We start from the raw sequence: 10,682 nt of genomic DNA, 5'->3' as shown, positions 1-10,682 counted from the left end.
ATCTGACTGAACAGTTGTTTCCAAGACATCACAGCTTTTCTATTAGAGCAGGGGTTCAGAATCTTGCCAGGGCTTTCCTGTATATAGTCTGCATGTTCTACCTGTTCTAATTACCTGGCTTCCTCACACATTCCAGAAACAAATCAAGAGTGTACCCCACCTCTTGTCCCAAATAGTGTTCCAATATTATTTAGGGGAAAAGACCCAATACCATATATTAGAAGCTAAAGAACCCATATTAATCAATAACCAGGGTGCCAAAAATTATGGAGGGAACATTAGTATTAGGGGTGTGAATTGCCTAGTACCTGACGATTCGATTCGTATCACGATTCACAGGTCACGATTCGATTCGATACCGATTAATCCCGATACGAATGGTCACGATTCGATACCGATTAATCCCGATACGAATTTATAAGTCGATTGTTGCGATTTTTTCCATTCAAATTTAGAAAATACTATCAGTAAATTTGTACATGTACACTGTAAGATTTGTATGAATATATTTATCTAAAACTTGAGGCTTATAACCGTGAGCCACTGTACACAAACAGTTTGCAATCTGTTTCACATTTGAACAGCATTAAAATAAAAATATTAAGGCTTAATGTGCCGTTCATATAACATTCTTCCATGCTCAAGGTGTGAATCCTAAAAAAAAATAAAAATAAAAATAAAAATAAATAAAAAAATCGATTCTGCCGATTATTGAATCGATTCGAGAATCGCGCGATGTAGTATCGCGATATATCGCCGAATCGATTTTTTTTTTAACACCCCTAATTAGTATATATATATTGGGCATATTGACAATTCAGAATATCTTTGATATTTCCACAATGCAAAGGGTTCCTCAAGGTGAAAACAAACGGTGTTGTGTTACATTTGCCTGTGACTAACATAAAAACCATGTAGAACATTATAGTAGTAAAATGATATTCCATCACATTTTGAAATCAAAATAATCCTCACAAATCAAATTACAACGGTCCAAATTAAGTTCAATGCTTTTCAATGGACCGAGAAGGCCATTTTACCACTGATCTGAATATGACTTGATAGCCGATAGCCCATAAACGCCTGTGCAGGACATTGGGCGACAGGGCGGCCATCTTGCTCCTCCCAACGGTAATTTATTTATTTATTTATTTATTTATTTTTTTTAAACAAGTGGGGGGAAAATTATAAGTGACGGTATGTGTATAATTTAGACTTGTATTTAAGAGAAGTTGTATTGTTGATGTTGAATTTTTTTTTAATGCATAATAAATCACGCTGTTTCTACAAAGTACTGTCTCAAATGTTCTCCAATTTCCATACTGTAAAATGCTTCTTGGGAGGAGCAAAATGGCGGCCTCGCGGCTTCAACAGTAGTGGCTATCCGACTATCCAGTCATATATTCAGATCAGTGCATTCTACCGAGTGGACCGCCATTTTGATTTAAGTAAACTCGGTTGTAAAGCAATTATAATTAAATTATATATCATTAAAATAATTGTACGGTTTTATATTAATTATTTCTAATTATTAAAATAGCATTGTTAACTGGTGTGCTTACGTACCTCAAGTGTGCTCGTCTTTTTTCTGTCCTTTTGTTTTCTTTTTAAAGGTACGTTACTGTAACGTTGTCATTTTGTAAAATTAACTGACTTCGCTCACAGCTGGTTTTGTTTGTCAAAGGTAACGTCCCAGCGTAAGGTAAGAAACGGGTTTAAACACGCCTTTTGTGGCATTTCCTCGACGTTTTTGTTTGTTTTTGGCAGCTTCTGTAAGTAAGTAACAGGTCGCGGGTGAGATACCGTGTGTTAAACTTTTGACTTTTTTTTTTTTCCGTATTGTCGCGATTACTGTCGGTAACATTTAGCTACGATAGGGGTATCATTCCTTTCGTCATATCCGAAGGAGAACGCTCATGACATTTCCGCTCCAAAAACCTATTATAGTTATATTTGTAAATATATATAGGCCTATATACCTTATAAGTGTACTCTGCGAGGCAGCCGTTCATCAGAGGTGTTGCACTTGCATCCTAGATGGAGAACGGCCGACGGTTCAACCTGAAACTCTTGGTGCCACCATGGGTGAATAACAACAGCAGCCAGGTGTCTGCCGTTAAACCCCAAGAGAGTTTTGAAAACAGAGCTGAGTTGGTAAGTACGAAATATTTATACTTACTCGTTTTAATTTTTCACCTATCCCAACTTTACTTGAGTATTTATTTTTCTGACAACGTTTTACTTACTCTTATTCCCTAAACAGAAAACAGAAATAGCTACTCTATAGCCTTCTACTTAGTTTGTCAAAATACTGTTTTGGTTTTGTCAACTTCTCGGATGAAGACAGTCATTTAAAACATTTAAAAGCTTGTGCAACCACATCTGAGTTATTTGTTTGAACTTTTTCCCCTTTTGAAAAAGATTGCATTTATTTTCATAACGGTGAAAAAAATATTTTACTTTTTTTTTTTTTTTTATCTTATTGTGTGTGTGTGTGTGTCATTTGACCAGGGGTTTGTAGACATTTATGTACACTGTACATCTATTTAACTACTCCTTTCCTTAGGGTCACAGTAAATATTTTGGTAAAAAACAAAACATGCCAGCACTCAACAAATGTGCTGTCACCTCAACTAAGCCAACTACACAAGGTAAAGTTTATCAAGAAGATGCATATAGAAGATAATGAGGCAATGCAGCAAGCTTAAAATTATAATTATGATGTTTTCTGTTCTTAAAAGGTTGCCTGAAGATGACAGTGGCCCCAACAGAGAAAGAGGAGGTAACAAATAATCAGCAGGCTTTAAAACTAAATCGATATAAAGGTAAATACATGGCGGGCCGTGGCATAAACAGATTATGCGGATGTTTCGAGCCACAACTACTAGATGAGGCCACATCCTTTCTGGTGTGGCAATGTGTGCTACACGACATTAACTTTTTATGCTACTGGCTGCCCTGAGTCAAACTACGACAGCGTACTTGACAAAAAAAATAAAAAAAATATTACAGCTTATAATATAGTACCTTGGGTCGGGCATCAAGTCTTGGGAATTAATTGGAACTGGGACTAATATTCCAATTCTTACGGAATCATACACATCTTAAAATTCTTCATCTTTCTTGACAAACAAAGACAATTTAATCCAAAAATAACTGGCTATCTATGCCATTTAGCCAGGGGTGTCCAAACTGTTTTTGCCCATGGGCCATATAACAGAAAAATAGAAGCAGGACAAGTTCATAATGTTTATTTTTTAATTTACAATTTTTCTGAATTTTCGTGAGGCCAACGGCTCTACCAAATGTGTAATTTGTTGAAAACAAGGAAGTGAGACGACAAACTTCATCTTCTCTTCTACTTTGCTGCCACCCTGTGTAGAAAGTAAGTACTGTAGTTCAGTGCAGTCAAATGACACAGACCGTGTCAAATATTGATTTTAGTCTATGCCGTAGCCATAGTTTGGACACCCATATTTTAAACCATGCAAACGCTTTTGACCCTGCCTCCTAAAAATAATCGGAAAAAAAAAAGTTCTTAGGAACCGGAATCATTCAAATTCAAGCGATGCCCAACCCAAGGAAGCCTGTATAATGTGCCACAACAGGCACAGAGGTCATGCACATGGTACTGGGCTGCACTGTACTGTGCCACATATCATATCTCATTTAGGGCCACCAAAATTCTACGCATTTTATGGATCACTTCCTGCCATTGTCAATGTTCCACAGAGCGACAGCACTCCTGGACACCTTTGTTCTAAAATGTTTGATGAGGTGGAGAAAATCAAATGCTGGAAAGCCAAAGTGGGCTGTGACGCTGCCGAAAGTGAGAGGAAACTTCAGGAGAACAAAACAACAATCGAGACTCAACGCAAGGCCATTCAAGAGTTGCAGGTGTGTGCCTTTCGTGGCAAATGCTTTGCATGAGTTATTGTGATTTCATTGTGTGTCTTTGTGTGTGTGCGTGCGCACTTTACAGTTTCAAAATGAAAGTCTCAGCATCAAGCTTGAGGAGCAGATGAATGAAAATGAGGAGTGGCGGAACAAGTATGTTTTATTTTTATTTTTGCACACAGTAGTACTGTTTTGCTCATGAATAATCAAATGTTTCGATTCAGACACAATGCAACCCGCAACCTGTGTAATTTGCTGAAAGAAACCTTTGAACGGTCGGCAGACAAAATGCAATTATGTGAGTGTTTTCAGCTCCATCACACGTCTCACAGTTTCATCGATGTGCCAATAATTGTCAGACGTTTATGCATTTTCTAGTTGAGTCTGAGCGAGAGGAGACACATCACCTTCTAATGGAAAATAGTGAAAGTGTCCAGGTAAAATATCTATATCACACAGGCCAAAAGTAAGTAATAAACAGCCAATCAAAGAATAATTAATGTTTCTAGAAACTGACTGTAGCATTTGAACACCTTCGCACTCAAGCTGAAGTTGAGCATAAGGAGATGCAGTCTGGTTTGTTCTTTAACATTTTGTCATTTTTGCATTTTGACTTTATAAAACAAAATGTCCTAACTATTTTTATTCACAGTCAAAGAGAGTTTGCAGGACTTTGAAGAGCTGAAAGAAAAATATCAGCAAGAACACACCCTAAAAGAGAAAGAGGTCAGTATATACAAGAGTAATTGTAACAAAGTGCTAAAAGACCTGACGGTTCCACAGGTGGCAACACTTACAGCTAAACTTCAGGATAAAGAAGGTGAACTCCAGAAAGTCCAGTGTGACCTCCATGAAACCCAAAATCAATGCAGACTGCTTGAAGAGGCCACAAGTAAGAACAATGCCACCAAATTAAACACATAATTACATTTATCGTCATCCAGTTAATTATTTTCTTTAAGGGCACATATTATGGAATATTGACTTTAATGGTTTGTTTCAAATAGTTGGGTCTCTGGAGTGCCTGGCCACACATCAAGTGTGAAATTACACAATTAGAGCCTGATTTACGGCGTTCTGGGAGGAGTGTATGCAAATAGATTAATTTAACATGTGCAATGTGATTTACAGCCTGCCTACAAGGTTAAAAATACACTCAATGCTTTGACTTTGCAGACGGTGGCCTCCTCCCAACCACCGAGCTTTGTCCCTAGTTGTCATGGTAAAGAAATCCATATAGCTTGGCACATTCAGCAATAGCTGGGCACTGACTCGTTTACATGAGACAGGTCACCCCTTTTTAAACTAGTTATACTGAGGCATTAAAATGAGTGGGGAATGTGCTGTAATTCTTGATGCTTGGGGTATTTTGATGAAAGCATGTTAAGATCCATGCGATGTTTAAATTGAAAATAATATTGCATGTGACCCTTCAAAATGTTCTATGTTGTGACATGCAAAATATTTTGTACTTCTGCAGCTCAACAAAGTGAGGGTCTGAGAAGCTCAAAAATGGAGCAAGAGTCCCTTCTTGAAAAACTGCACTCAGCGGAACAGCGCTATAAAGAAAGCGAGGTGATTTCTGTTATTGTTCTGTCCGTGACTACTTGATCTGCATACTGCATCTGCTCAACATCATACAATTCTCCAAGTGCCCTTCAAACAGAGCTCAGCTGTGGATTGTCTGCTTTTGCTGAAACATGTTTCTTCCCTCAAAGACGAACCGGGAAGCCATGAGTTCCATGCTGAGACAGAGCAAAGAAGAACATGTGCAGATCCTCAGCACCAAAGATTTAAGCTTGCAGGAGGTTCGCCAAGTTAAAAATGAACAAGCTGAGAAGCTCGAACGAGTTCAGAGATCCCTTGTGGAGCTGCAGAATTCATTAGCCTTTGTGGAACAAAGGTACACATTCTTTAGAATTCGCAGCCCATAAGCCTGAATGGTGATTTCCTCTGGTCATTGTAGTCCTGGAATTACTGTTTTAGGTCTAAGGATTGCGAAGAAAAACTAATGGAAAAAGACAAAGAACTTGAAAGGAGAAACAAAGTTTTAGGTGAGGAATATTATAAATTCAATGTTAAATTCATTAAAAGAAAAAAGAAGTGAGTAACATCTTTTGTACTCTGACAGGAGAAATAGAAGAACAAAGTGCAAGAAAAGATGAGCAAATCACCATCCTTCAGAGTGAAATGGTGAGTTTGACTTGTATTATACCATACTACATTTCAATTATTACATCAATTGAAAACACTGGCTCTGTGTTATTTGTGCTCTTAGCAAGAACGCGTGAACTCAATGGAGCTTGTGAAGAGAAAAGCTGATATTCTTGAGGTCAGAGTAAATGATCTCCAAGCTGACCTTTCAGCAAAAACCAAAGAAGCTCAGCTAGTCATGGTGATGCACACCAGTCATTTTGGAATGGATATATATTTTAAGAACCCTACAATGGCCCGACAACTCTTGTAGTTTTTTTTTTTTTTTTTCCTGAACCAGGATGAGGCACAGACTCTACGTGCAGACAACGACACACTCAAGAAAGCTGGTGAAAAGGCAGAAGAAGTTTTCATGGAGAAGCACGGCATCACTGAGGTTTTCTGTGGAAATCGTAAAAATAACAAACATCGTATTGATTGCACTACTCAGCTACGTGTGTATTTATGTTGTTCCACAGAGAAAAGTACGTGAGCTGGAGGAAAAGTTGTTCGATGAAATGAAGAAAACAGAGGAGTACAGCTTTGACATAGTGCAGCTCAAGACAGAACTTACACAGCACCAGTGAGTCGCTCCGTAAATGGCCTCCTACGTTCTATCAAGCTGTTATATTGGACATGACCAATACTGTGCCACTTTCCAGAGCCAAGTACGAAGAGCTGCTGTCTAACTTTAATGAGGTTCATTTTGAAAAGAAAGCTGTTGAGCAGAAGTTTGACAACAGGTCCTCTTATATGAAAGCCATCGAGGCAAACATGAAGGTCTGAGTATTGCCTCATGTTTAGGTCGCTAAACTGTATGTAAACTTGCAAATTGTGTCCATTGATTTGAAATACCATGAATCATTTCATTGGCAGGTGAGTGAGGAGAAGGCCTTGAAGCTCTCAAAGGAAATCCAAAAGCTGGAAGAGGAAAACCAACGTTTAAGGTAAATTTGTATTTCAGAGATTAGTTAGATAAGTTTTATTTGGGTCTCTTGGAGTGTAAAATGAAAAACCCTTCTAAGTCAATTTCTGAGAATGTTTTTGTGAGTGCGCCATTCCGAATTTTACGATTTCCTTATGGGGGTTCGCATTTGCTTCGAATTTTGCACTAGCTTTTTTAGTCTGGGACCAACAAGTAAGCTCCACTATATCCACCTTGAGTCGTCGTGGTTAGACAAGCATTCTTGGTTGGAACACACCATAGTAGAGGAGGGCAGGGTGAGCAGTGGCTCATTCGACCGTTCCCTCAAAATGGGCTAATTTCAACCAGTGGGTGGGAGAGGCTGACAAATTTTTAATTTAGTGTTTGAATGTATAGGTTCAACATATACTTTATTTTATTTTATAGGGCGGACATGTGCACCATTCAGAGCCTAACCCAAAGACAGTGTGAAGACATTGAGATGTTGCAGAAGAAAATGGAAGACAATGTAAGCATATAAACTTAGTGCTCAGTAACTTGCTATTTACTTTAATGATTTTCAAGTGTCTCTTGTCATCATGTGTTATGTAGTGTGAGCATTTGCAGGAGAAGGTCACACAAACAGAAGGACAGATCAAAGCTGCAGAAGAAAAGGTGATGAGAAATAAATGTATGCTATTATTAGTTTTCTCACTTTATGAATCTAATGACATTGTTCTTTTAGTGCACTTACCTTATGAAGAAAATTGGATCTCATCGTAAAGCAGGGGAATACCAGAAAGAGGTTTGTAAGACGTTCGAGCTAGATCGTCTGCTGTCTTTTTGTTAAACTTCTCACTTTTATATTTCAGATTAAAAAACTTAAGGCACAAATGGCAAAAGAGCTTGTGAAATATGGCCAGCTTGAAAATAAGGTATGGTGATGGTCCCCTTGTTTTGTAAAAAAAACAAACAAACAAAAAAACACTTCATGTAGAATAGATTTTTTTTTTCCCAAAGCTGAGCAATCTGAGTGAGGAATCCCACAACCAGAAAATACAGCTTGAGGAAAAGCATCAGGAGCTGCTTAAAGAGCTTCACGCTAAAACCTCATTAGCAGCAGAGATGGACAATGAGGTTTTTTTTTTTAATTTTTATTTATTTTTTATTTTTTTTATAATAATAAACTAAATTATTGGCCATTTTGAATGTGAAAGTGATAGGACGACTGTTTTTCCCCATAGATGCAAGAGCTGCAATCAACAACAGCTGAGGCCATCAAGAGCAAAGAGGACACAGAACTCAAGTGTCAACACAAGATGGCAGAGATGGTCGCACTGATGGAAAAACACAAAGTATGTTTTGCCCCCAGAGGTGACCCTGCACACCTTGACTGCCCGTTCAAACAAATTTTGTCCGTCCCAGAGCCAATACGACCGCATGGTCAAAGAAAAGGATGCGGAGCTGGACGAGATGAAGAAGAGTGAGACCGAGGCAGTTGACCGCAGGATGGCATTGGTACTGAGGACTCAAACTACCTCCGTCACTTTACAAACCTGAAAATTTGTGTTCCCACTAAAGATTTATTAATTAAATTCTTTTAAATAGGAGCTTGATGTCTCCAAGCTTAAGACAGAAAACAGTCAACTGAAGAAGCAGCTGATGACTGAAAAGGTGTTGTATTTTTACAAAGTAATTTTCTTTTTATTTGATTCTCCAACTGATAACCGATTGTTATTTGCTGCCTTTCAGAAAGAGTTAAGTGATTTGAAGAAAGAATTGTCATCAGTTAAATTGTCCCGGCTGTCCCAAGACAAGAACAACACGGTATGCATACATGGCACAAAGAGACAGAGCACCCATCACCTCATCCATTTATATAACTATGTACTACGACGACTACTACTTCTAGGCAAATGCCTTCAACACGAGTGATAAAGGGAGACATGCAGAAACACCAAGAAGCAGGTCTTCAAAGATGAACGTGTTTGACTTTGCCGAGGTCTGTAGAAGACCACTGTATGCTTTGCACTAATGAAGCAACATAAACTACTTTTGCATTAAAATGTGCTGGTCATCATTTAAATATCACAATGATTTAAATTTAACATACAACATTTGGTTCATTATTTGTGTGTTAGGAATCTGATGTTGGATCCATGAGGATGTCAGGTCAAAGAACGCCCAAGATCAAGGTAGAACCCTTGAGGATCATTTACCAATATTAAATCATTACTTTACCATTGCATCATCTCTCAATTTCTGCTCAAGGAACTCCGCCGTGAAGACTTTGCTTCCCCAGTAAATAGGACAAAGCAGGCTGGTCGAGAAAATAAAATCAAAGTATTTGATTCATGCATTTGGACAGTCTGAAAGTTTGACTCCTCAGCATGCTGATGTATTGTGAAATGTTTTACAGACCTACAGAATAAGGACTCCCCCTAGTGCTGAAAAGCCAGGGAGCTGGGCGAAGAGAGCCCTCGAGTTGGAGCCCAAGTCTGACAGCTCTGATCCAAACAGTGTATTGGTGAGAATATTTTTATTCGTTATCCAGTAAAAGCAGTAGGTCATAGTAAGTGTCGTTTGTCTTTCCGGTTTTGACAGACTATTAAAAGATTGCCAGCTCCCCAGTTCTCTGTTCCTCTCTCTAATAATAATGGGTTCACAAAGGTAATGTGAATAATCTTCATGTTTTATTCATATTAGTTTAAAAACCGTGTTGCTGCTTTTCTTTTTACCCATCTCTAGAGCCCAACTGCTGTTAAGTCGCCAGGAACCTCCCTTAAGTTAGCTACCATCAAGAGGATTCGTGATGCTGGCTGGACCGCTGTCATTGACAGTGAGAAAAAGAAAAAGAAAAAGACAAAGAGGGACATTTTTGGATAAGCATTACTTTTGGAGAGTAGACGCCTTGGACACAGTTTGGTATTTCAACTTTGAAAGTCACATGGTGGTAGTGGTAATTTAGTAAAAACAGTTGTGTTGTGGTAGTCACAGGAGTAGAGTTTTGTAGTTGTTATAGTAGTATTGTCATAAGCATAGTAATGCTGTAGCCGTAGTATTAGTCATAGCTTCCTAGTATAAAAGTAATTGTAGTGGTATTGTTTCGGTGTAGTAGTTATAGTTTGCAAGTGTAGTAATAATTGTAGATGTTCAATAATTTATGCAGTTGTCGTAGTATGGTACTACTACATACTATCCGTATGTAGTAGTACTACACTACTATGACAACTGCATAGTACTAGTTATTTCAGTATAGTAATGCCTTAGCCAAGAGTTGTAGTTATTGCTGTGATTTAATATTTGTATGCCTTTTCACATTTTGACAGTGAAATGTCAAAGGAAAGTTAAATGATTCCCTTACCAAGAGTTATCTTAGAGTTATTGCAATATTTTCATATTTGCATGCCTTTACAGTTTGGCAGTAAAATGTCAAAGGAACGTTAAATTAATGCCTTACCTAGAATTACCTTAAGAGTTATTGCTGTGTTTAATATTTGCCTTTTCACAGGGCGACAGTGAAATGTAAGAAAATTTCACTTTTCTTTGAGTAACCAAATGTGAATTGCACACTCTTCTTCATGAGTTCATTGAAATAAATAAAATAAAGACAATAAATGCTTAATTCAAGTTTGAGTATGGTACTTACCATGAAAAGCTGAAGTGAGGTCGTATTGATGCTTTCAAT

At 38.0% G+C, this 10,682-nt stretch overlaps 1 protein-coding gene and 1 long non-coding RNA gene across 6 annotated transcripts in view; one reads left to right on the top strand and one right to left on the bottom strand.

Annotated features, from left to right (window-relative positions):
• Nucleotides 1–2,147, bottom strand: part of LOC144023572 (uncharacterized) — a 94,328-nt gene extending 92,181 nt beyond the window's left edge. The window contains exon 1 of the long non-coding RNA XR_013284572.1: nucleotides 1,980–2,147. This is a non-coding gene — a long non-coding RNA (uncharacterized LOC144023572). The remainder of the gene's footprint in view (nucleotides 1–1,979) is intronic.
• sycp1 (synaptonemal complex protein 1) lies at nucleotides 1,436–10,619 on the top strand. 5 transcript variants are annotated; one of them, XM_077529175.1, is made up of 36 exons: nucleotides 1,436–1,613; nucleotides 1,685–1,702; nucleotides 2,038–2,154; nucleotides 2,567–2,651; nucleotides 2,742–2,782; nucleotides 3,733–3,897; nucleotides 3,983–4,050; nucleotides 4,122–4,195; nucleotides 4,276–4,334; nucleotides 4,407–4,473; nucleotides 4,550–4,623; nucleotides 4,681–4,789; nucleotides 5,378–5,472; nucleotides 5,616–5,800; nucleotides 5,884–5,951; nucleotides 6,029–6,090; nucleotides 6,176–6,292; nucleotides 6,392–6,487; nucleotides 6,570–6,673; nucleotides 6,753–6,870; nucleotides 6,967–7,037; nucleotides 7,442–7,523; nucleotides 7,607–7,669; nucleotides 7,740–7,799; nucleotides 7,867–7,929; nucleotides 8,015–8,131; nucleotides 8,239–8,349; nucleotides 8,420–8,512; nucleotides 8,603–8,668; nucleotides 8,747–8,821; nucleotides 8,907–8,996; nucleotides 9,136–9,189; nucleotides 9,266–9,337; nucleotides 9,414–9,521; nucleotides 9,599–9,664; nucleotides 9,743–10,619. In XM_077529175.1, the coding sequence occupies exons 3-36, from the start codon at nucleotides 2,038–2,040 to the stop codon at nucleotides 9,878–9,880; spliced, it is 3,033 nt and encodes a 1,010-aa protein (XP_077385301.1). In that variant the 5' UTR covers nucleotides 1,436–1,613; nucleotides 1,685–1,702; the 3' UTR covers nucleotides 9,881–10,619. The 5 variants fall into 5 exon arrangements, with proteins under 5 accessions (XP_077385301.1, XP_077385303.1, XP_077385300.1 ...); XM_077529177.1 differs by lacking the exon at nucleotides 1,685–1,702; XM_077529174.1 differs by having other exon boundaries at nucleotides 1,436–1,702.
• The last annotated feature ends 63 nt before the right edge of the window (nucleotides 10,620–10,682 follow it).

Source organism: Festucalex cinctus, chromosome 8 (assembly GCF_051991245.1).
Source record: "Festucalex cinctus isolate MCC-2025b chromosome 8, RoL_Fcin_1.0, whole genome shotgun sequence".
Classification (NCBI taxonomy): Eukaryota; Metazoa; Chordata; class Actinopteri; order Syngnathiformes; family Syngnathidae; genus Festucalex; species Festucalex cinctus.
The sequence above is the reverse complement of the archived record's forward strand: the minus strand, read 5'-3'. Positions and strand labels throughout refer to the sequence as shown.